Source organism: Podospora pseudopauciseta, chromosome 6, assembly GCF_035222475.1.
Source record: "Podospora pseudopauciseta strain CBS 411.78 chromosome 6, whole genome shotgun sequence".
Lineage (NCBI taxonomy): Eukaryota > Fungi > Ascomycota > Sordariomycetes > Sordariales > Podosporaceae > Podospora > Podospora pseudopauciseta.
Window position 1 is genome coordinate 2,929,507 of NC_085895.1, and position 23,517 is coordinate 2,953,023.

At 54.1% G+C, this 23,517-nt stretch overlaps 10 protein-coding genes across 10 annotated transcripts; 6 read left to right on the forward strand and 4 right to left on the reverse strand.

Annotated features, from left to right (window-relative positions):
* Positions 1–434: 434 nt before the first annotated feature.
* On the forward strand, positions 435–4,518 carry QC763_606910 (uncharacterized protein; the record flags this gene model as incomplete). The annotated part of the gene is made up of 5 exons (XM_062914531.1): positions 435–682; positions 756–2,934; positions 3,059–3,345; positions 3,399–3,623; positions 3,683–4,518. Exons 4-5 carry the CDS (start codon positions 3,410–3,412, stop codon positions 4,516–4,518), a joined length of 1,050 nt encoding a protein of 349 aa, XP_062763211.1. The 5' UTR covers positions 435–682; positions 756–2,934; positions 3,059–3,345; positions 3,399–3,409.
* Positions 2,472–2,814, reverse strand: QC763_606905 (uncharacterized protein; the record flags this gene model as incomplete). The annotated part of the gene is made up of 2 exons (XM_062914530.1): positions 2,472–2,635; positions 2,751–2,814. 2 exons carry the CDS (start codon positions 2,812–2,814, stop codon positions 2,472–2,474), a joined length of 228 nt encoding a protein of 75 aa, XP_062763212.1.
* A 1,073-nt stretch (positions 4,519–5,591) lies between the features above and the next one.
* QC763_606915 (uncharacterized protein) lies at positions 5,592–6,740 on the forward strand (the record flags this gene model as incomplete). Its single annotated transcript, XM_062914532.1, has 3 exons — positions 5,592–5,720; positions 5,783–5,980; positions 6,015–6,740. The coding sequence occupies 3 exons, from the start codon at positions 5,592–5,594 to the stop codon at positions 6,738–6,740; spliced, it is 1,053 nt and encodes a 350-aa protein (XP_062763213.1).
* A 773-nt stretch (positions 6,741–7,513) lies between these two features.
* QC763_606920 (uncharacterized protein) lies at positions 7,514–9,261 on the reverse strand (the record flags this gene model as incomplete). The annotated part of the gene is made up of 4 exons (XM_062914533.1): positions 9,107–9,261; positions 9,001–9,046; positions 7,767–8,916; positions 7,514–7,705 (listed from the first exon to the last, which is right to left on the reverse strand). Exons 1-4 carry the CDS (start codon positions 9,165–9,167, stop codon positions 7,514–7,516), a joined length of 1,449 nt encoding a protein of 482 aa, XP_062763214.1. The 5' UTR covers positions 9,168–9,261.
* A 592-nt stretch (positions 9,262–9,853) lies between these two features.
* On the forward strand, positions 9,854–11,547 carry QC763_606930 (uncharacterized protein; the record flags this gene model as incomplete). The annotated part of the gene is made up of 3 exons (XM_062914534.1): positions 9,854–10,399; positions 10,457–10,623; positions 10,698–11,547. 3 exons carry the CDS (start codon positions 9,854–9,856, stop codon positions 11,545–11,547), a joined length of 1,563 nt encoding a protein of 520 aa, XP_062763215.1.
* A 1,301-nt stretch (positions 11,548–12,848) lies between these two features.
* QC763_606935 (uncharacterized protein) lies at positions 12,849–15,458 on the reverse strand. The gene is made up of 5 exons (XM_062914535.1): positions 14,224–15,458; positions 14,066–14,159; positions 13,612–14,011; positions 13,259–13,553; positions 12,849–13,194 (listed from the first exon to the last, which is right to left on the reverse strand). Exons 1-5 carry the CDS (start codon positions 14,386–14,388, stop codon positions 13,036–13,038), a joined length of 1,113 nt encoding a protein of 370 aa, XP_062763216.1. The 5' UTR covers positions 14,389–15,458; the 3' UTR covers positions 12,849–13,035.
* QC763_0096650 (uncharacterized protein) lies at positions 15,203–16,205 on the forward strand (the record flags this gene model as incomplete). The annotated part of the gene is made up of 3 exons (XM_062906322.1): positions 15,203–15,416; positions 15,681–15,883; positions 16,074–16,205. 3 exons carry the CDS (start codon positions 15,203–15,205, stop codon positions 16,203–16,205), a joined length of 549 nt encoding a protein of 182 aa, XP_062763217.1.
* Positions 16,206–16,660: 455 nt separating this feature from the next.
* QC763_606940 (uncharacterized protein) lies at positions 16,661–18,375 on the forward strand (the record flags this gene model as incomplete). Its single annotated transcript, XM_062914536.1, has 3 exons — positions 16,661–16,952; positions 17,019–17,728; positions 17,782–18,375. The coding sequence occupies 3 exons, from the start codon at positions 16,661–16,663 to the stop codon at positions 18,373–18,375; spliced, it is 1,596 nt and encodes a 531-aa protein (XP_062763218.1).
* Positions 18,376–19,117: 742 nt separating this feature from the next.
* Positions 19,118–20,814, forward strand: QC763_606950 (uncharacterized protein; the record flags this gene model as incomplete). Its single annotated transcript, XM_062914537.1, has 4 exons — positions 19,118–19,397; positions 19,459–19,478; positions 19,586–19,971; positions 20,037–20,814. 4 exons carry the CDS (start codon positions 19,118–19,120, stop codon positions 20,812–20,814), a joined length of 1,464 nt encoding a protein of 487 aa, XP_062763219.1.
* Positions 20,815–22,249: 1,435 nt separating this feature from the next.
* Positions 22,250–23,197, reverse strand: QC763_606955 (uncharacterized protein; the record flags this gene model as incomplete). Its single annotated transcript, XM_062914538.1, has 1 exon — positions 22,250–23,197. The coding sequence occupies one exon, from the start codon at positions 23,195–23,197 to the stop codon at positions 22,250–22,252; it is 948 nt and encodes a 315-aa protein (XP_062763220.1).
* Positions 23,198–23,517: the final 320 nt, after the last annotated feature.

The following is a 23,517-nucleotide window of genomic DNA, read 5'->3' on the forward strand; positions in this document are numbered from 1 at the left end:
CAGGGGCGTGGGAGTGGTGTGCATAAAATGTTCGGGTGGGATCCAATCAGCGGCGTGCCATCCCGCGTGGTTGTTGGCTGGCTGCTGGTGACGACGACCCAGCAGCAGCTCACACACACACACCCACGGCAATGCAAGAAGATATGTCCGAAGAGCCTGTTGCGTCAGAACGTAAAGGGGTTCAAGCTTGGGGAGATTGGATTGTGGCTTGGGGTAGGTAGCCAGCAGAGGTGGTGATGAGTTGTGGTCTTGGGACGTGCGGTTGATGTAAGCTTCTTGGCAGTGAGTTTTCAAGATGATGTTGGCGGCCGATCTGACTGAGTCGGCGAGCAGGAAAGACAACTCGCTAATGCTTTTATAGAAGGTGTCTACGTCTTGTGCGTTACGTTCCGGCGCCCCTGTTTGCCGATTCTCACTGTTCTGCCGCCAACAGACTCGACCATGTTTGCTGCCGTACCACCGAGGGGGTATATCTGAGGAAATAATTTTGTGACAGCTAAGCATGGTTTTTTCTGTTTCTGACTATTGTAACCGAAGTTCATAATGCTCGGCACCTGTCTTTGGATGTCTGGTGATGTCAGATTGCCATACGTGGCATGAGAGAATGCTGTTTTTTACCATGCCATCACAGCTTCTATGGCAGTGAGGAAGGCATTGATTGTGGTCTATATACTGACCAAAGGTAAGCGATAACCCATATCCCCAGCAAAAGCAAAGAGAAGCATTCAAACTTTCCACAGCTAAAGCAATCAAAGGTGACAGCGCAGAAGAAACGAATCGGGTATCATTGGCGCGCACTCTCGCGCTGCACATGGCTCAAAGGATCAGAGCAAACAATCCCCAACTCCGCTCATAACGACACTCCAAGATTCCGCAAAGACAGACCCCAGACTCGGAAAAGAAAACTTCTCCCGGGCCAAACCCACCGCGCCTAGACAACCTCATCGGCCTTGTCACTCTCCACGTTCGAACCCTTCTCCTGCTCCTGCCGCTCCTCGGTATCGGTTCTCCAGTGCTCCTCGGCAACATTGTTCTGCTCCTCGGTATCCTTGTCCTCCTGCTCCTCAGCATTGTTCATCTGCTGCTCGCCGACATCCTTCTCCCCATCCTCAACTTCAACCACCTCTTTCTCGACCGGATCGACAACTTTGTCCGTGGCACGACCGGATGCAACTGGACGAGCCGGAGCAGTCTCGGGAAGAGCAAGACCAAACACGGCGTAGCCAAGCTCGTCCAAATCCTCCACGATCAAAGCGCACCAAGATTCCTGCTCGACGCTGATCTCGGCCTCGGTGCGGGCGACGTACACGAGAGGGTAATTCCACGTCTCGGAATTCTCTCCCTTCTCACGATGGGATTCGAGCTGCTTGATGGTGCCCTCGATCAACATCATCTCTTCGCGCTTGAGTTTGTTGCTGTCGTCTCCTGTGTGCGGGAATTCAGTTGGCAGCTGAAGGGGAGAAAAAGGAAATCGGAATGGCTTACCCTCAACTTTGAGTCCCTTGTCTTTGAGGTACTCATCATATGCCTCGATAATGTCCTTGGTCTCGATGGGACGGGGCGGGGCTGTGACACCGCGGCTGATCCAGGCGTTTTCATTGTCGATGTAGATGTCAAAGATGTCGACGGTTCCCAACCGGAGCAGGGCATCGACTATCAAGGGGCTGTTGTCACTGTAGAGAACGAGGACGATGCCCTCCTCCTTGGCGGCGCGGAGAACGCGGACTGAGTCGCTGAAATAGGCAAGCTGCTCGACGGCGTTGGCTCTGCCGTAGGCTTTCATGTAGGCCTCCTCGGAAGCCTTTTGCTTTGCGCGGTACTCTTTCTTGGAGATGCCGAGGTGGGCGAGCATGTCAGGCCTGCGGGAGAGGTCTGGTTAGAGAGTGCAGAAACGCGAGAAGATTTTTTGCGACTCACCAGGCACCGCTGTAGGAGTACGCCTCCATGATCTCGTCTTGGGTGGGCATCTGGTGGGTGGGAAAGACCTTCTGGAAGACCTTGCGCATGGCGTGGCAGATGCCAGTGCGGTTCTCGAGAATGGCGCTGGCGTCGAACACGAGGGCTTTGGGACGGACACCCTCGTATTTGGGGATCTCGTCCACCTTGTCGAAGGAGCGCTTCATTGGGGCCCGTTCACCTGGTTGAAAGTGTTAGTTGGTAGGGAAAGGTTCTGGGGAAAGGTGAGAGGTGAGAGGCGTTCAGGGAGGTCAAGATGTTGTGGAAGGTGAAGGGAATTGCGAGAGGCGAAGATATTTGTAGATGGGCAAGAGGCTCTGGAAGGTAGGATATGTAGCCCACCGGGCCACATGACTGGAGGAGTAGGGTATTGTTGAAGATGGGACGAAAGGAAGGCCCTGAGTGAGATCGGACGAAAAGACATGGTCTCTGGGCTGGGTAATGTGGGTTGAAAAGACAAGAGTCCCAAAGATGATGGGACAAAGAGATGGGCCCGAAACGCCGCCTCCTGGCCCTCATGGACTCGTCCCAGAGCCTTCTCGTGCTCCCGGAATCTGCCCATGAGAGCCTCGAGGTGCTTGAGAGCCGGCTCGGAGCCGGGTTCGAACTTGAACCTCGATGCGTTCGCTCATGGTGGTGATGGCTTGGGAACGAAGAGGGTGGAAAGGGAAGTGTGAATCTGGAGGTGGGTTTTGTGGGCTAGAGGAGGAATAGAAGGAAGTGCGGCTTGTGTGTGCGGTTGGGACTATGGGCGGCTTGGGTATCAAGGCAATGAGGCTGCGATGTCAACTTACCACCGTTGTCGTCGTCGGTGATCACGAACTCGCCGCTGATGTGCTGCGGCTTGGTGGGAGACATCTCGGCGTTTTGCCAGCCGACAGGGTGATTGTGGTTGGTGTTGGAGGAATAGGAGGCGGGGCTAAAGAGTTATTTCGACCGTCGACGGTGGAAATACTTATAATAGCCTGGCATATCGTGGTGAGTGAAAAGGCAAGAGCCTGACAATAGGTGGCCTTGATATTCACATTTGTGGGCTCTCATTCAGTCTGGGACCACAATAACAGCATTGTGCAACTCTTTATCTTGCTCTTCATTCTGATAGCTTCTTTCAGGCTCTGCTTGAGCCATTATTCCTATTCACTTGAGTAATTGTCTCCTATATCGCTCCTCGATCTTGAAATTGACCCTAACCCTGAGAAGGCTGGTTGGATCCCAGCAAATTCAGATCAAGTCGGGTTTCGCGGCATTTCTTGGTCCCAACACTTGACATGATCTATTTTCAGCATCAATGTCAAATTTGATCAATATTTTTGATTCATGAGCTGAAGTTTCATGAAATATACCACACAGCCAACAGAATCATTTTGTATCTTCAGGTTTCGAGTTCAGGTCGGTTCCTCCACTTCAGAGCTTGACTCATGTAGCTCTTTCAATTGACAAAGCCATAGGCATCATGGGCAGCACCACCACCACCACCCCCGACATTCGCCTGTCGACAGACCTAATCTCCCATCTCCAAAAAGCCATCCCTCAAGACGGAACCCGTGACTCCCTCCTCAGCTCCGTCATCCCTTCTCTTCTGAAGAGCGTGGCCGAGATCGCCAGAGACCTACAAAGCTCTCACCACGTCTCCGCAGCCGGCACCTCCAACATCTTTGGTGATGACCGTACGCTTTCTTTCTCATCTCCTTGCCTCAGACCAAATCATACTAATCTCAACCCCCAGAACTCAACGTCGACGTCCAAGCCGAAGCCCACATCCGCCAAGCCATCACCTCCTGTCCCACCATCGTCACCGCCTCCAGCGAAGAAGACCCGGTCGAACGCCCCGTTGTCCACACCTCCTCCTCCTCTTCCTCCTCTTCCTCCTCCTCTTCCTCATGCCACGAAAAATACACCCTCGCCTTCGACCCCCTAGACGGCAGCTCCATCATCCCCTCCAACTGGACGGTCGGCGCCATCATCGGCCTCTGGGACGGCCCCTCAGCCCTCAACACACCCCCCTCCAAATCCCAATTCCTCTCCATCCTAGGCGTCTTCGGCCCCCGCACAACAGCCATCATCGCCATCCGGCTCCTGTCTTCCCTTCCATCAATCTGCCTAGAAGCAGGCCTTGACAACCTAACCCAAACATGGGAACTCACCCGCCCTGCTTTGTCTCTCTCGGCCCCGAACCCAAAGACAAAATACTTTTCTCCGGCCAATCTGAGGTCGGCGTCGGATATACCACAGTATGCCGGCTTGGTGAGCCAGTATATCGCCCAGGCGTACACGTTGAGGTACTCGGGGGGGTTGGTGCCGGACATTGTCCACGGGTTGGTCAAGGGGCATGGGGTTTACTTGTCGCCGGTGAGCGGGAGGCACGGAGCCAAGTTGAGGCGGCTGTATGAGCTTTGTCCTGTCGCGCTGGTGGTCGAGTGCGCGGGAGGGGAGGCGGTGGAGTTTGAAAGGGGGGGGAGGCGGATTTTGGAGAGGGAGGTCAGGGAGACGGATGAGAGGGGGGGTGTTGTTTGCGGGAGCGGGGAGGCTGTTGCGGAGGCGGTGGGTAGACTGTTTGCCTGATTTCTAGAATAGAATGACGGAGCTTGGGGTCAGGGTTGGGTGGTGTGTTTTGGACAGGGAGGATAGATTTGAAAGTATGTTTGATCGGAACGTTCGCCCCTCAGCACGCAAAATATCCAAATGTCTACCCGGTCCGAGACACCCGGAAGCACGGCAAAGACAGCAACTAGTGATTGGCACCGGCGTTGATGCTTCTTTTACCATGCCTGACTGGCGGTGGTTGCCGTTTGACATGGTTTTCGAAGCTTGATGATGTTGCGGAGTGGTCCTGGGTGATGTTAGGCATTGGAAATACACCTTCGCAACCCAACGAGCGAAAGAAACAGAGACGCCTTGACTAATCTCCGTCGGGATGTTTGACGGGGGTCATCAGCTTTCAAGGATCGTCAAAGGATCACGATAAAAGTCAGACCTTAGTGCAGAAGGAGACAGGGGTGAGAAGCTGTTTGCTATTTTGGACATGGTCTCCAGCAAACTTTATTTGCACCTCCGGAACTGTGGCTGACGGGCGGGCAACCGTTCCAGAGGCAGTGCAGCAGCTAAGCGCTAAACTTTGGCGACAACAGCCCCTGTCTTCAAAGATGAAGATGCCTTGACCACCAAGCCAGCAGCCAAATGCACCAAACGAAGCACATTCAGACCTCAAATTACAACCAACTCAACACCAGAATAACATACAACCCGCGACCTCTCCATAAGCTGCAAATACCCACCTACACACTCTACTCTGCACCAAAAGAACCCGAGACAACCTCCCCCCTGCAGCAGCCGGGCGTGGTGGAGCCCCTGTCATGTCATCCAAGCCAAGCTGTGTTTCCCTTGCTTGTCGCTGCCTGCCTCAGATCTCACCATGCGCGCGTGGTATGAATCGGCGTGAGCCACGTTTGAGATGTTGAGATTTTCCCGATCGTGGTAGTTTCCCCGACGGTGTTTTTTCTCCCCCTTCCCTCGTGGGAGGTAATGGGTGTATATCACTGACCCAACCTCTTTCGAGGAACTTCTGTTCGTTCCGTCAGACATCCTCTTCTTCTATCCAGCCATCCGGCATCACCAACCAAACACAACGCGCAAAAATGCCCCCCAAAACCCTCCTCCTCCAAACCCTTCCCCCCATCCTCCTCAACCTCGCCACCCTCATCCTCTGCTGCTTGGTGATCTTTTCCGGCTTCAACAACTCCCTCACCTCCATCCACTGGCTCAAGGTATTTATCTCCTTCCTTTCACGTAGGAACCCTCCCCCCTTATATCTGCTAACGATCCCCAGACCGACAACACAGCCATCTCCCTCCCCACCCCCCTCCCCTCCTCGGGCCCCCTAAAAGACCTCTCAACCCTAACCGGAACCGACTACCTTTCCCCTTCCTCCTCCCCCCTCCCAGAGCATGCAACCCTCCACCTCCTGACGGAATGCTCCCTCACCCCCCACATCAACAACCTGCTCCCCCCCCGACATCAACTTCTGGTTCCGCCCCGAACGCGACCTCAAACTCTCCGAGCCCTCCCGCACCCACAACTCCATCCTCTTCAAGGACTCTCTCCGTTCCTACACCCGCTCGGCACGCTTCATCGAGTGGTCTTTCATCGTGGGTGTGATCTGCGCTCTTTCCGCCCCGGTGGAGAGCTACTTCTCCCCATTGCTGGCAAGTATAACATGCGGGTTTGGGATGGTGTTCCTTGGCGCAGGGACGATAACAGGCGCCGTGATTTACAAGCGACTTTCCGACGCGATCAATGATGTCTTTGGCGGGTTTGGGATCGCGGCCAAGAACGGGGGCTGGCCGGTGGCGTTGGGGTTGGTGGCGGCTGGGTTGTTTGGGGGGGCGTGTGGGGGGTATGTGATTGCTTACAGGAGGCAGAAGGGGAAGGGGTGGAAGATGGGGGGGGGTAGTGAAAGGGGTGTTGAGGGGGGAGAGGTGGATGTGCCGCTTGTGGGTGGTTACGAGAAGCAGAGTAATGGTGGGCAGCGACAGCAGCAGCGACAGCAGCAGCAGCAGCAGCAGCAGCAGCAGCAGCAAGGGGTGGTGATGGGGGATAGGGATGTGGAACGGAGGATGGAGGATGACTGGGCGGCGCCGGATGAGTATTCCGGGAGGAGGGGGGATGGGAATAACACGAAACGGAGTAGTAACGTCCCGCTTGTGTCGATGGGGGCGGGGGGGAATAACAGACAGACGAGGGATTTGAACACGGCGTATGAGCCGTACAGCCGTCAGCAGTTTTGAAGAGGTGATGATGGATGGATGAGAGAACAGTTCTCTTTTGTGTTTGGTAAGCACCGGTGGGCTAGATCTTGGTTTTTTTTTTTTTGGATAAGCAGCGACTTGTTTTATGGGAAAGGGTATCAATCTAGAGTCAATTAGCACGGTTGGGCATTTCAGAAGAAATTGACAATGTAAAATTAGTTATCAAACCAAAATTCTTTCACATCAAAAGAAAAAAATCGCGAAAAAAGTGAAAAAGAAAAAAAAGCAAAAGAAAAAAAAGAAAAAGGTAAAAAGGCTCACCAGACCACCTCCCACTGGGCTACCATCTCGCAAACTCCCTCCCAAGGGAGTCACCAAGGTCGGGAGCCGGTGGAGAGATGGCACCAAGTTATCGTCGTCACGATGGAGCTTGGAAGTCCAGCTACGAAAACCCTGCCGTGCGGGATTGTACCACCAGGGGGAGTCAAACGGATGACCTCCTGCGCAGTGTTGGCCGAGACCAAGTTCTGGCAGGGTGGGAAAGCGCACCCTTGCATACTGACAGTTGCGCCATCCAAGCTGCGTTCTTCTGGTTCAACTGCCAGTGTAGGATCGACGGAAGATGAGGTCGGACGTGGAGTATATATACCCGTGCCTTCTCTGGAGCATCCGCGCACAACAAACACCTGTCACGCCCATCCCGCGTTGCCTTCGTGTTTGTCATTGCAGCCTCAACACTTCCGTTCTTGGTTGACCAGCTGCTTGCTTGCTACTTCATCCCAGCTCTTCCCTCCAAACTTTAATGCCCAGGCTCACAACTTGAAATCGGCATTCGTCTTCTCCCAACCATCATTTGTCTCTTCCATCGCCGCCACCTTTTCCGACAATCTGACCTTCAAGCTGCGCGCCCTCTCCGTGCACAACTCATACATCGTCGTCAAATTAAACAACAAAGTATGCGACGACCGACCAGCATCCACCATTCCCTCCAACAATGCTCGTCCCTACAGTTAAAAACGTTAGCAACTCTCTCATCTCAACAAACAAAAGGAAAACACAACTCACCTCCTGCATCCTCCCCACATAAAGCAAACAAACGGCCAGATTTACCATCACCATCTCATCACCCTCTTCCTCCTCCTCCAACTCCCTCCACTTCGCCACCGCTTCCTCATACTCCCCATCCGCCATATCACACAAGGCCAAAACCACCTTCTCCCCCCTCGTGACCCCCCTCCCCTCCCCATTCATCACACAACCCCTCGCGGCATCCACATCCCCCAACCTCAACCAAAGCAACGCCCTCATCATCTCCATCTTCCCCCCATCCCCAACCTTCAACCCCCTCAAGTGCTCCCCCGCCCCCTTCACATCCCCCATCTCCACCAACGTCCCCGCAACCCTCACCCCCAAATCCTCCAACCTCTCCCTCCACAGCTCCCGCGAAGAGTTATCATGCTCCCCCATCGCCTCACCCAACTTCACCCTCGCCTCCCTCGCCAGCTCATAATAACTCATCACCGCCCGCCTCAAATCCCCAAACCCAATCGCCTGCAGTCGTACATTCAACACCCTCAACCCCCACGGAACAAGATGATGTGTCTTTCCCGACGTGGGATCCTCAGAGAGATAAAACGCGCTGTTCAGATCCCCCAACGCTTTCACTTCCTGCGCCGCCAAGTCGGTCGAGTTGATCAAGGTCAGGCAGGCCCACCGGGTGTACAGCAGGTCAAAAATCCTGACGTGGTCCGACGGGTCCGGCTGCTGGGGGGTGCGGCCTGTTCCGGTGAGGGTTTGCACGGCTGATATGGCGGCCGCGCGGAAGTGGCCCTTTTCCAAGAGTTCGGGAAGGGGGGTTTCGGGCGGCGGTTGCTTGGTTGAGTTGCGGAAGGCGGGGGGGATGTTGAGTGGGGTGAGGGGGTGGAAGATTTCGGGGCGGAGGAGGAAGGAGAAGTCTTTTGGTCGGAGGGGGGCGGTGCTGCCTGGGGGTGGCCGGCGGGGAGTTCCTGGTGTCGGGGAAAGTGCTGGGGAACGGGGGAGGGGGGAAGCAGCGCGGGGGGTGTGAGAGGGGTGCATTCTGGGGGTTGGCTGAGGGATGAGCTGTGGGTTGGGGGATGGGGGGGTGGGTGCTGGGGTTGTGGTGGTTGTTGATGATGATGATGGTGGTGGGATGGTGGTTGATGGTTGGGAGGTTGCTGGTGGTGGGGCTAGCGGGCTGGTTGGGGGGGACGGAAAGAAGGATGGGTTAGTTGTTATGTGTTGAGATGTGAGAGAAGAGTTAGGTTACGGAGGAACTCACTCGGCGGCGTCGAGCGGACCTTTGGTGGAGGAGCGAGGGCGGGTGGCTTTAGAGTTTGGCAGGTCAGGACCGGACACAGATGTCAAGTGACGGTGGCTGGACGTACCTTTGACGGCCGACCGGGTCCGTTTGTGGCCCTTGCCGTCTTCTGGTTGTGTCCGATCCATTGTAGTGTTTGGCAAGTGCCTGGTGGTACTGATAATGGAATGTCGGGGACGATTCGCAGTGTAAACCAGGGGACGGAACTGGAGTGAGGTTGAGAACGATGGGGCTGGTGGGGCAACTTGCCATGCCTCATGACAGCTGCGTCTGGCCGTCAGCACTGAAATCGGGCCGCCACGACAAGATCATGAACACTGTAAAGTGAAATGCCTATGAGGTATCTTTTGAGGTTTATTAATTATCTTTCAAGGTATATCAACTATTTAGAAGGTAGAAGGTCTGCTAATACTTGTTTGAAAAGGCCTGTCAGCTATATTTTGAGGCCTATCAACTATCCTTTTTCAGGTCTATTGCTATCTTCCAACGTCCATTCACTATTATTAAAAGCCTGTCAGTTAGGTTCAAAGTCTCGATAACCGTGTTTTGTCCACGACGTACATGGCAACTGCCACTGCCTACATTACCTCTCAACCTGCCCTCCGTCGTCCGACAGCAACATGAGCCAGAAGATTTCTGCACACCTGGCTCTTTCACAACTTTCCAACCTACCAACTTAGCCAGGCATCACATTCATTCATCAAAACACATTCGTTCATCAGCACATCATTACAAACAACTATTAGCGCCCATCGTCATGGATCACGATCGCCATGCCCGACGAGAGTGGAATCACCGTTCGCGGGGTTACAAAATGGAGGGCCCTGTTTCCGGAATGATCGAAACTCTCGAAAGTGGAATAGGTGCCGACAAAACGCACCATGTCGAGATGAAACGGAACCTCCACTCGGCTTTCGCCATGCATTCGTCCATACATCTAGCCGACCAGCGGGGCGGTTTCGATGAGCGTTGTCGAGACCCCGGCCTCCTCGACAAAATCATGACTCCACCGCCCATGGGCGCAGGCGACTTGTTCCCCGGGTGCCATGTATCAAAGTATTCATACGAGGAGTGGGATGTCGACGTCAAGGACACCATCACGATGCACCTTTGTTTCGAACAGCCCAATCACTTAGGTTTGCCACCGGAGGCTATCGCAGCCAATTTGGCGGTTGAGCTGTCTCCTCCCGCACCGCCCAACAGAGAGGGAGCGAAGTGGGAAAGGCATCGATACGGGCAGGTTTGGTTCCGGTTCAGCCTGAACATGGAGACCGGCATCTTCAACATGGTGACCAAGAGTCTGGACTTGCCCGGGGAATTACGAGCCATCAGGAAACTTCTCGCCACCGCCGACCTGTTGGTGCAAGCAGCAGCTGAGAATACCATACATTGCAACTATGGGAACAGACCTTGGTAGTTCCAACCCGTCGTGGCGCCCTCTGGGGCATCTAGCAATGCGCCTGATACCTCTGGCAGTAGAGCCGATGTCGTTTCCGCTGATACGGCTGCTGCCACTACAGCACTGGTGAACCTTCAAGGGGCTGGGGATCAAGAGGTGGCGAAGTTGACGGCCGAGAGGGACAAGTTCAGAAGTGATTGGGCGATGCTATCGACAGAGATACGAAACTTGAAAATAATCTGGCCGTCGAAAAAAACAGCGCGGAGACGGCAGAGAAGGGGCTGGAGAAGGTAGTCGAGGAGAGGGATAGGTTGACGTCAAACTCCGAAAGGCAGGCCAAGCAAATCACAGCCCTGAATTATGCTCAAGTAAAACTCAGGAATGAGAACGCAAAACTCAAGGAGGAGCGGACAGAGGCGCAAAATACAAAGAAGAAGTTGGAAAGAGAAGCCAAAGACCTCAGAGGGAAGAACGCCGTCTTGGAGGGAGATCGGAAGGCCGAAAAGGACAGGCAGCAGAAGGCTCGTGAGGAGGAGGACATGAGGCAGAAGATGCTTGATGCCAGAGAACAGAGCTTTTGTGAATGGGAAAGGTTGCTCGAGCAGAGGGAAAGGTCACTGGCCGAGAGGAACACCATGAACCCAGGATCGCATACCCAGATGTCTTCCGAACATATCCAGCAACAGCCTCAACTTTACCCTGTGGGTCCGAACAGTCGCCAGTTCTACGCAGCTCTCGAGACATTGCGGTATTGTTTTCACCAAAACCTGAATGCTGTGTCTTGGCAAGAGCAGCAGCTTCGGCAGAGCCACCAGGAGCTTGAGCAGAGAACTCAAGAAATGCAGCGCACTTGGGGTGCCCAACTCAAAGATCGGACGGCCCTGGAAGTCGAACTCGAGAAGAGGGAGAAAGGGCTGCAGAAAAAAGAGCTAGACCTGGAAAAGGCTGCCTGGGACCTTGCAGCCAAGGCCAAGGGCGCGCCTCAGCCGCAGCAGGAGGCCCTTCAGAATGGGACTTCTCAAGCAGACAATAACACCATTCAGGAGAAGCCTTTCCGTCCGATTCCGGCATCTGACAATGCGGCAAGTGAAAGAAGGCAAAGCATTTGAGAAAGGTGACTGTTGTTTTGGTTGGGGGTGCTTGTGTCGATGATATGTGGAGCAAGGATGGAAGGATTGGGTGGGTTATGGGGTAGCGATTGGAGATAGCGGATAATGAAGAATTGTTTGTTTGTTTGTTTATGTGAGTTGTTGTGCGATGTGAACAGAGCGAGGGGGGTGTTTATTTTGTCTAGTTATTACGTCTATCCAAATGACTTCGAGGATGGCCCCCAAAAACAATAGTATCTATCATCACCGGGAAGAGAAGATTTCCAAAAACAGAACACAGCCCAAAACCAGACGCCAGAATACCAAACACCAAACTCCAAACACCAACGGCACCTCTGAAAATGTCTATCAGTCCCTCATGAAAAGTACCGCCTCTTCCTCTTGTTCAGATCGAGATGAGCGTCGTCTAAAAGCTGCTGCAGTGAGCCCGCGTGGTGTCAGCCTGGAAACAAGCCCCGTCTCCTTTGCACTGGGAGGAAAGCTCCCAGACGTTGGCCACGTTGCAGACATAAATGGCGCCGTCGGGGGGCGGGGCGCCGAACTGGTTCCCGCAGGCGAGGTTGCCGGGTGTTGTGCACGAGGCTGCCAAGCTCAGGCGGAAAAGAATGGCGAGGAGGAGAGCCGTAGAAGGGTTTGAGAGCATTTTGAATATTGGGAAAGTTGATGACTAGAGTGAAGCTGGTGAATGGGGCAGTGGTTGTGTTTGCTGGGTATGCGGTTGGTGTTTTTTTTTCTTTTTTTATAAACAAAAAAAAAAGGGCGGGGGAGGGATGGTGTTGATGGATGGCAACTGGGGGTGGGGAGAGGGGGATGGCTGATATATAGGGACATGCGAAGATTTGTTGTAGCTATTTATACGGTATCATCTTGTTTAGGTAGATATTGGTTGTTTCTATATCGAGAGACCACCGGTGCGACCAAGACGGACCGGTGTTAGGCCAAGCTCAATTACAATTCGGAAGTTTTGCGTTCGCGAATGCAACTCCCATGGTGTGTTCCACACTCTTGAGGAGCAGTAAAGTGTAAGGCATTCAACCGACGTTAGGAGGAAGCTGGAGAGAGGTCCGGTGTTTCAAGGCGGCGCGGTCCATCAAAAATCGTCAAGATATATCCAAGCGGGTATAGAACCGATGGAAATTTGGATGGTGTGCCTCGGGAGGCAAAGTCAACGCCTCAAGGCGCAAGATCAAGCCGGAAGCTTCTTTCAACCACCCCAAAAACACAGCTCGCAGGTCATGAACATCTATTAAAGGAGTGTAAAGCTTTCAAGTGGGTATATAAGCGAACGTAAAAAGCAGAGAGAGAGATGTAAAAAGGACTGTCGTGGGCCCGTTCCTGCGCCACCAAAAATGTCAAAGACGTGCCGTGATTCCGTAAAAAAAAAAAAAAGTCTATATACGCAACCATAAATATCCAACCCTCCGCTGCGCTGCCCGAAAACAAAGAGGTAAAACAACCGACCAAAAACTCCAAGAGTGGTGGGTCAAGTTAGTCCCGAGTGATGGTCCACTTTGTCGAGACGTGGATGGCCGAGGGTTCGGTTGGGGAGCCGACTTCTGGGTCAGGGCGTGCTGCTGTTGACGTTGTCAGCTTGCGTTCAGAGCACCCGTCGTTGTTGCTGTCCGAGTCGCGGTCTTTGTCGTCCTCCTAATGCAAAATCGGTCAGCATCAATTGTTGGGCTGGAGTCGATGGAAGATACAACAAACATACCAACTCGATCCAAGCATTGTAGTTGCCTTTGACTGATGGTAATGGCGTGGCCTTGCCGCTTCGTGCGCCTTGGCCTGTGCTGGGGTCGGCATAGCCAGAGTTGTCGGCGGACGACTTGTACTTCTTTCTCCACCGAGTGTAAAAGGGCCGGAGCATCGGAATGTTGATGCAGATGCCAGCAAGCATGAGTTCGATGCTGCAGAGCATAAAAGTGGTGAAGGAGGTGCCGGTGAAGTTGCCAACCATGTCGATGACAAAGATTTCACCAAAGCGGACGAGGCCGATAACGACGCAACTGGACATGCAGTGTTAGGCTGGGACAAACATTGGGCGAGGGAGGGAATGTTGCATACGCGAGTCCGATGGCAAAGCACGAAGCAACGGCAACCTTTTCTGTCGTCCTCATTTGCAGTGACCAAACCGTCCGCATGGGTAGGACGATGATCATGAGGTCAGTCAAGATGTTGGTCATGATGACACACTTCAGCACCAAGATTTGGTCCATGCATTTGCCAATACGCATCAGTGTCCACTGTTGCTCAATGGGGTCGCAGAGGAAGGTCAAGACAAAGGTGAAAATGATGGCCCAGGCTATGCAAATGCCCGAGACGATCCAGATCCAGACCTTGAGATGTACGGAAAAGGCGCGAAGGTAAAACCACAGCTGGCTCATCTTGAGGGCAAACAAGGCCCAGACGTAAACGATGGTGAAAATGAAGGTAATCTTCATCATGAACTCCAGGTTGTTCATGACTGTGACTTGTCAGTACAGCGGTCCATCGCTGGCAGTCTTGCATATGGACTCACGTGTGGGAAATAGCGGGGAGTCTGGGACCATGTCGTGCCCTACACCTGAGGAAAAGACTGCAGCATTGAACCCGATGGTGGTTCCAGTAAGGCACTGTTCAATTTGCCCATGGTTAGAACCCGTCGGCCACGGCAGCATCCGCCCAAGAAGCACTCACAAAGGCAGCGACAGCCAGAACATCATCGAGTCCGAGCCCGATTCCCCTGTGTCGAGCAACCACCCTGCCGGCAACCACAAACCCAAAGACGACCCATAAAAAAGATATCGCAATCATGGCGTCCCGGGCCCGGTCGACCATGGGGATGTTTATCCTTTCGCCCATCGTTCCTGTGTGTCTGTGGTCGCCCTTCCTCTGAAGCCTCCTGTCAAAGAACCGCCTGTGAAATCCAACAATCGCAATGGGGTATGGTAGGGACCGTCCGTGTCGTGCCGTAAAACAAACAAAGGAGCGTGACGAAGAGTTGATCTGAAGAGCAACCGTCTGTGCTTGGGCACGAACCGTGGGATCAAAAAGTATTTTAAACGAGCGACACGAATGGCAAGGAGCAAGGAAAGTTTTCAAGTGCTCATCTGTGAGCAGTGATCAGCATCCTCCCCAGAAAGACGTTATGGGTGCTTCTTCTCAAACACAACCCCCGTCGCGATTTTCGGCTTCGGCTGGGAGGCGAAGGAAGAAGGCGTCAACGTTTTTTTCTTCTTACGGTCATTCTGGAAGAGGCCCTGACTGATACGGTGTTGCAGTGCATTTCCCTCCCAGCAGCTCCCCATCATCTCCGCCGACAGGGAGCTGTAATGAAGCTGGGCATATCAAGGAGGCCGGAACGGCACCCGGACTAGCCTCCGGAGACGCGACAGTGCTTTTTGTTCTGGGCCTTTTCCTGCCGGTCGGTCACGGAAAGCAGGTAGGTAGCATATGGCCAATACTGATGAGATAAAAGCTGATGTTGATGCCCCCGGGGCTCTCGGCCCAGTTCCGCGTGGAACAGACCGGCGCTGGAGCGGTCGGTCTTGGTATTCTCTTGGCGGTGGGAAGAGCGGGCACTTGGAGCTTGATAGGTGGCTCTTTTCGCGCTGCTGATGGAGCTCGTCTCATGCACTCCCCTGCTTCTTGGTGGCATTTCCGGTTTTCGCTCAAAATGTCGTGGGCAAATTCCCTGACCAAAATGCAAATTTGTGGTTCGGCAGATGGAGCTGGGAACATGGTGGTAACACCAGAAAACGGCTGGCTTGGCGGTCGTCGAAGAATGTCCCGACCGACTGGAACCGACACAATCCTTCAAGATCTTTGGCAGCGGCTGGACGCCACATGTTTCTCCTCTGCCGCATGCCCCATCACCAACAATCCAGCAGGTCGGGTTCGTGGATGGCGCCATGGGCAAATGAGAGAGAGGGTTGAACCGTGTGAAGAGTGAACACAAGTTCTTTTTCCCACTGAGAACCCGGACAAAGCGGCGGGGAGAAGGCCGGTGGAGAAAGCGGATTGGTCAGTTGCTCCACTCGGCAACACGGCCACTAAGTGCCGCTGCGACCCGCTGCACTAGTGCTGCTTGGCACATCCTTCGCCTCTCGGCGGCTCCCCGAATACTACAAGGTTCACCTTTTGATTTTCATCAGCGGTCGAAGCTGCACCTCTCGACGGATACGGCAACGGCCACTTTTTCTCATATCAATCATCTCGCGCTCTTCGCTGCCGTTTTGCCATCCTGGTCCCGCTGATCCGGACAGGACAACTGATCGTCAGGGTCCAGACATCTGAGACACTCTCCAAGTTGCCAAACCTGAAAGACGCCGAAAGTTCAACCGCCACCAAAAGCATCGTGAGTCCCACCTCTCGATACAACATTTTAACCAAGTTGCCCCCACCTCGCTTCGGCTTTGCAGCAGCACGCATTCAGGGGCACGACGTGCCAGGCTCACCTCCTCACCTCCCCTTCACCCCCATTTCCTCGGAACTCTCCTGTCACCCAAGCCGGAACCCATGCTGACAGCCCACACCCTTCAGCCTAGTCCAATCTTGTCATTGAAAACCATCTTTCCGTCACCATTGCTCTCGCCAGCAACACCATCATGGTTGTTCTGATGTATCTGCCGGCCACGATGGCGGAATATGCTTTTCACGTGGAGGCGGCCTTTGCGTGACAAGCCATGTCACAGAACAACTATTGAACCCCAGTGCCAGCGAGGTGGTCGTGATCGACAGCCCAGGCAGAACCAGAGAAGACTCCTGCCCGGTTTTCTCGGAGTCTCTTCCCGCATCCGGTTTAACCAAGTGGGCCACCACTTTGCTAAATATGCTGGATGCCAGTTAACAGCACATAACTCACTACTCTCACCTCCACGTCGCCGTCAGTCTCCAAGATGGCGGGTCTCGTGTGCTTCTTTCGATCTAGCAACTGATGAAAAAGCGGAGTCGCGGTGAGGGATGTAAGACCTAGTGTGGTGATAAGGAGTAACTGTCAGTTTTCAAAGTGGCATGCATGGAGCCCTGACGAGGAGATCTCTCCCTTTTCCAGCTCCCCGGGACGCTTTCCTCTCTTCTTATTTCTCCTGGGTTCTTCTTTGATTCTCCAAACTGCTGTGCCCCAGCTCGGCAGATGGATGACGGGATTCCTACGACGTCAACCATGGAGTCGAAACATATGTCAGGCATTTTGAGTGCTGACGGCCTCAAGTCGGCCATCACCCTCACCTCCGTTTTGTCAGTGGTTGGCGTTTGGCTCGGCTACCGCATCCTTGTTTGCCTGTACAACATCTCGCCCTTCCATCCTCTCTCCCGCTTCCCCGGGCCCAAGATCGCGGCTGCCAGTTACGCGTATGAAGCCTACCATGACTGGATTCGCGGGGGAAGATACGGCCCCAAGATTCAGGAGATGCATAAGCGCTATGGTAAGTGAAATAAACAAGCCTCCCAAAAAGAAACAACACTCGCTTACCAGAGCACCCTACATCCAGGCCCAATCGTGAGAATCAACCCGGATGAGCTTCACTGTTCCGACCCCTACTTCACCGATGAGATCTATGCCGGTCCTGGACGCATCAGAGACAAATGGCAGCATCAGCTCAACACGGGTGGTGCCGGCCCTGTTTCCGTGACGGGCTTCTCGACTGTTCCCCACGAGCTTCACCGTTCGCGCAAGGGTGCCCTGTCCAAGTTCTTTTCCCGCCAGCAGATGTTCAAGCTCGAGGGGGAGGTGCTCGACTTCTGCCACTTGACGATTGACAAGATGCTCCGCTGGTCTGGGAAGGAGGCTTTTGACATCAAGGAGGCCTTCAACTGCTTTACCGCCGACGTCATTTCCCAGTATGCTTTTGGTGAATCCATGGGCTTCATCGCTCAAGAACAGTGGGAGCCCAATCTTGCGACATGGACCGGCTCCTTCATGAAGAGTGCTTATCTGATGAGGCACAACGCCCTGGTCCGCAAGATGACGAACGTGATGCCCCTCGTGGCTGATTATTTGGGCGAGGATATCAAGAATGTGATGCACCAGATGGGCACTGTCATCCCTGGCTACATCAAGGCGTCTCTGGATGACCCTAACGGCGGCCGTGTGTTTGCTGAGCTTGTCAAGTCCAAGGCTCTCCCTGCGGAGGAGATGACTATGTATCGTCTCTCTGGTGAGGGGTTCAACTTTTTGCTTGCCGGTACCGAGACCACCGCGGTAAGTTCATGTCCCCTGGCTTCTACCTGCCCTGTCCGCTAACATGGTTCAAGGCCACCCTGTCCGTCATCACATTTTGGCTTCTCCAACAACCCGAAACCTACAGAAAACTGATGGATAACCTCCAAGGTCTGACACCGACCAGCATCAAGTGGGCCGAGCTCGAACAGCGCCCGTACCTCTGGGCCATTGTCCACGAATCCCTCCGCATGATGCCCGGTGTCTCGCACAGATCGGCCAGAATCGCCCGTACCGAGGATCTGGTGTACCGCACCCGGGATGACAAAACTGAATGGGTCATCCCCAGAGGCACTCCTATCGGCATGACCAGCATGATCAACCACTTCAACGAGGAGCTCTTCCCCAACCCACACTCCTTCTCCCCGGAGCGGTGGTTGATTGACGGAAAGCCAAATTACAAGCTGCAGAAGTTCTTGATTGCCTTTGGCAAGGGCAGCCGGTCGTGCATTGGTGAGAGCTTGGCCTACTGCGAGGTGTATCTCATGACTGCCCTGATCGCCATGCGCATCATTCCAAGGGCCAAGCTCGTCAACACCACGTATGAGGACAACCTCAAGTACGATCATGATTGCATTGTGCCTCATTCCAGAAACGGTCCTGTCACTGTCCATGTGCGGATCCAGTAGGGGTTGGACACATGAGGAGACAGAAGAAGAGGTAGAGAGAGGCAAGAGGACACGACGTGTTGTCAAGGGGGCCGCATCTATGCGCTGGTCACATGGCGAGGGAGCGCATATATCGGCCAAATATATCAGCCAAACACACGGGCGCTGATAGGTAAACAGCATAGCACGATCTATAATAATTTTCTAATTATCCCAAAGTCAATTCGGAATACTTCGGCAAGCAGCAGAGAGGAGACAGCCGAGCTGCCCCAGTGGTCTGGGCCTGACTCGGAGTTGCCTCGGGACATGTCTGCACGTGCGATGCAATGCCAAACCTAATACGTCTCTGCACGGCCATGACGGCCTAGACTCTGTTGGATCTTTCCGCTTCCCGTCTTCGTCCTCTTGTTGATTCCAGCCATCTCCTTGCCACGCTCGCCAGAGCCAAGCCAGCCATCGTGTTTTCCCGGCAAACGTCCATCTGAACCAACAATCTATTTTCCATTTGACGCAGATAATGCTAGAAAGCAACAGGCATTCGAATACAATCGTCACCACCATCAGACTGGACTTCCGGCAGCGCCACCCCCCCCCCCCCTCCTCCCTCTTCCCCCCGTGGCCGCGTTAGGTATCACGGGGCCAGCATTTAAGGGGGGCCCCGAGCAACTTGCTACACATCGTGAGATGTCACGAAAGAAAATCCCACCTGTAAACAACACAACAACTTTTATCTTTGTTCGATAATGGCAGTATCGTGTCCACAATGGGAACACTTGTTCCTCCCTGGTACAAACCAGATCCACCCAGCGAGCACTCGCTGGACCTCGCCAGCTTCCTCTGGGGAGCCTCGACAGCCATCGCATGCTTCAGCTTTGCCAAGGCTGTCCGCCAGGCCAGGCGGTCATGGCTTCATACCCACAAGGTCAACGCCTACATTGTCATGGTGTGGCTGGAGTGGACTGCCTGCGTGATCATGTCGGTCGTCAGCTGGTTGTTCCTCATTGGCATCATCCCGGTGAGCTTTTGGATCTTCTTTGGTCTTCGTAAGTGGCCTTTGCTTATCCGTCGACTACAAAGGTTGTATGGCTGATGGAATAATTGCAGTCGTTCTCTGGGTAGTTCAGGTACGTCCTCCCCTTGACGTATTCCTCCTGTGAGCCGCCATCTTCTTTCCCCACCACCCATCCCCCAGCATCACCATCCTCACTAACACCCAAACCCCGCCTCACAGATCCAATGCCTTTCCCAAATCCTCTGCAACCGCCTCTCCCTCCTCTTCTTCAACCCCGACGACGCCCGGCGCCTCAAACTCGGCGTTGGCCTCGCCGTCGGCGTGATCAACATCAGCGTCTTTTGCATCTGGCTCCCCGCCCGCCTCCAGATCAGCGAGACGTTCATCAACCTCAACAACATCTGGGACAGGGTTGAAAAGGCCCTCTTCCTGGTCATCGACTTCTGCCTCAACATCTACTTCATGTACATGGTCCGCACAAAGCTGATCGCCAACGGACTGAAGAAGTACGAGTTGGTATACAAGTTCAACCTGTCCATGATAGTCGTGTCGCTGTTGCTGGATGTGGGTATCATTGCTCTGATGTCGTGGGAAGATGATGCTGTGTACGCCCTGCCCCCCTCTGTTTCCCCCAACAACCAAAAGGCTAACCTTTTTTCGTCCCCAACAGATACATGCAAGCACACCCCCTCGTCTACCTCGTTAAACTCTGCGTTGAAATGAACCTAGCCGAGCTACTAGGTAAAGTCATCCAGAAGTCCCGCGAGCGTCGCACCACCCCGTTTCTCCGAACCCACATCGGTAATATCACCTCGCCGTTGACACGAACGACAACAGCAGCCACTGCTACCACGACAGCCAATACGATGCCCACGTCAATACTACCCGACGAGAACATCTTTGGGGGGTGCCCGCACTTTCGGCATCTTCCAGGTTGCAACTGGGATAACACCAACAACAACAACAACGATGCGAGACTATTTCACCGAAATTGGAACCTCAATATGGCTGGGTCTGCTGGGCATAGGGAAGGGAGTTATACCGGGGGGGAATTGTATAATTATTTTGCGCATGGGCGACCGGGGGAAAGAAGGAGGACGACGGGGGATATTTTGGATGATGCGGCGGGTTTGTGGAGCAGTGGGGAGGATACTCCGGTGGTGAGCCCCCGGGTGGAGAGGGATATTGAGGCGGAGGGGGGGTTGGGGAGTTTGGGGAGAAATAATCAGGAGCGGAGAGATGATAGGGGTAGTGAGACCAACAGAGCTCGGGGCGGGAAAGCGGGTGTTGAGAGGCCCACCGGGTCCAGGAAACCTAGCGCTGGGTCGAGCACGCTTGTCCAGCAGGAGAGTGGCAGTGGGAGTGGTAGTCGTGGGAGTAGTATCAGGAAGGAAGGGAGGGATAAGAGGGAGGGGGAGGACCATAGGAGGAGTAGGCATGATAGGTAACAGTGGGGAGGGCCGGGAGGGGAGGGGGTTGTCATAGTGTTCCATGTCATGATACCAGATACCAGATTTGTTTTTGAAAGAGGTCAATATAAGTTTTATCAGGCTGTTCTCTAATCTGATGCAATCATGGTTGCTATGTTGGTCTGGGGTTCAGTCAGTGGCCTGTGGGTTTGGGTGTGGCAGTGGGACTCACGGGAGATTCAGGGGTTCAAGGGTTCATGCATAAAAGGTGGCCATTTTACTCGCACTATACCTTGGACAAATCATTGACTTTTTATTGTTTACTTTTAGTACCTCACACCCGTACAGGCCTATTTTGCCCCTCTTATCAGGGCAATCCTGTGTCTATTATGTGGCCTGCGAGCCCATAGTGTCCATGTCCCGTCTTCCGTGGAGAGCGGCCTGCGAGCGAGTCACTGTCACGGAAAGGACGCTTTCAAAGCCCCGGTGAGGGCTAAGTTGTGGTATTTGTGTGTTTTTCCTACCGTTTAAATGCTTCATAAAGAATGGGAGGGTTGTGATAAAAAAGGGATGGATGTGATGACTGACCATGGCCTCACAGGGTGTTTAGTGGAAGGATCTCTGGTTTATTCTGCCTGCCTGGCACGAGTCGCGCCATTATGAGCCTTTTCCAGTAGCATCACCGGGCATTCCATCGGGCCCCCAGCCCGTCCAGAAGTCACCTACCTACGCATTCATAGCAAAAACGACAGTCCCAGCAAAGTCCTCCTAGAACTAAAGTGGGTAACAAATTCGCAATATAAACAGTCTCAAGCCCCCTCACAACTCAATAAGACAACAAGCCAACAAGTTCAAATAGAGTCAAGTTTCTAGTCACACTTTTATAAGAGGCAAATAAACAAAGCCCATAGTCATATATCTCAAGCCTCACAAAGTTCTAAATTCAACAGAGCACAAGCAAGCTGAGCTAGCTAGCTAGATATAGATTGATAGGCAGGCAATCCAAAGTTCTGCTCAATCAAAAACCACCCCCTGCGTCCATCTCTTTTCTTTTTTTAAAAGAAACAAAGAATCCTCTGTCATTCTTCCAATTTCCAATCATCCCCAAAGAATCGAAAGTTGGGTAACACAAAAGTATCAATCATCGTCGGACAATAACCCCTTTTCTCTCTTTCACAAGTTCCATTTCCTTCACTGATGCTTCTGTCTGGTCTTAGAAAACAAAATCTTCACACCCCCTGTGTTGATTTAAGCGGGAGTAGGGCGAGGGACGCGGGTGAAGCTCTTGGTGGGGAGGGGGGGAAGGGGGCGAGCGCTGCGGGTGGCGGTCGGCTTGGGGGGAGTCACTGGCTTGGTGGGCTTAGGGGGGGTGACTGGCTTGGTGGGCTTAGGGGGGGTGACTGGCTTGGTGGGCTTAGGGGGTGACTGGCTTGGTGGGCTTAGGGGGTGACTGGCTTGGTGGGCTTGGGGGGAGTCACTGGCTTGGTGGGCTTGGGGGAGTCACTGGCTTCGTTGGCTTAGGGGGAGTGACGGGCTTCGTTGGCTTGGGAGGGGTCACTGGCTTGGTGGGCTTGGGGGGAGTGACCGGTTTGGTAGGCTTGGGGGGAGTGACTGGCTTGGTGGGCTTGGGGGGCTCCTCACGGGCAGCCTTGGTCCTGGTCAGTGTTGGGCGAGGCGGGCGAGCGGTGCGGCTGATGGTCAAGACGGGGGGCTTGGTTGGCTTGGGCGGGAGCACAACGGAGAGAGTCGGCTTGGGGGGAAGGACGACAGACTTGGTTGGCTTAGGAGGAAGGACGACAGACTTGGTTGGCTTGGGAGGGGTGACAGGCTTGGTTGGCTTGGGAGGGGTGACAGGCTTGGTAGGCTTGGGGGGAGTGACAGGCTTGGTAGGCTTTGGAGGGGTCACTGGCTTAGTCGGCTTGGGAGGGAGGACCGGCTTCGTGGGCTTGGGAGGAGTCACGGGCTTGGTTGGCTTGGGGGGCACAACAGCGGACTTGGTCGGCTTGGGGGGCGGGGGGCGGACGGAGCGGGTAGGCTTGGGCTCATCGCGAGCAGCCTTGGACTTGGTGGGCTTGGGGGGTAGGACCGGCTTGGTGGGCTTGGGAGGAAGGACCGGCTTAGTCGGCTTGGGAGGGAGGACTGGCTTGGTCGGCTTGGGAGGAGCAGCGCTCTTGGTCGGCTTCGGGGGAGGCGGCTTAACCGACTTGGTAGGCTTGGGCGGGAGAACCACGGACCTGGTAGGCTTGGGCGGAAGAACCACAGACTTGGTCGGCTTGACGGGAGGAACAAAGCCTGTGGGACGGCCAGTCGGGCGGGGGGGACGAGTAGCCACAAGGTCGACATCGGCATCAGCCACAGGCAGGGCAATGGCCTGCTGAATGGCCGCAGCCGCAGCGAGGAGGGTGATGAGAATGCGAGTCATCGTGAAGTCTGTCTTGAGAGGGCTGTTCCCAGAAGCTGAAACTTACTACCCAAGTGCCGAAGAAGATGATGAGCCTGTCGAGATGAGAAGACGCTTCTAACCTGCACCGTCCGCCACGTTTATATACCCATCGTGAGACCTCGTCGACGCTTCACATGCGCAATCACGATGCAACGATGTCGCCACAATCGTCGAGAAGCTCGTCCATGTCTGGCCGCGACTGAGCCAAGGATGCCGATATTGAGATTGTAACCCAGAGGACAGGACTTTTGACCATCTGGTGAATCACTTTACTGGCTCCCCTTGGTTGTAGTTCGACG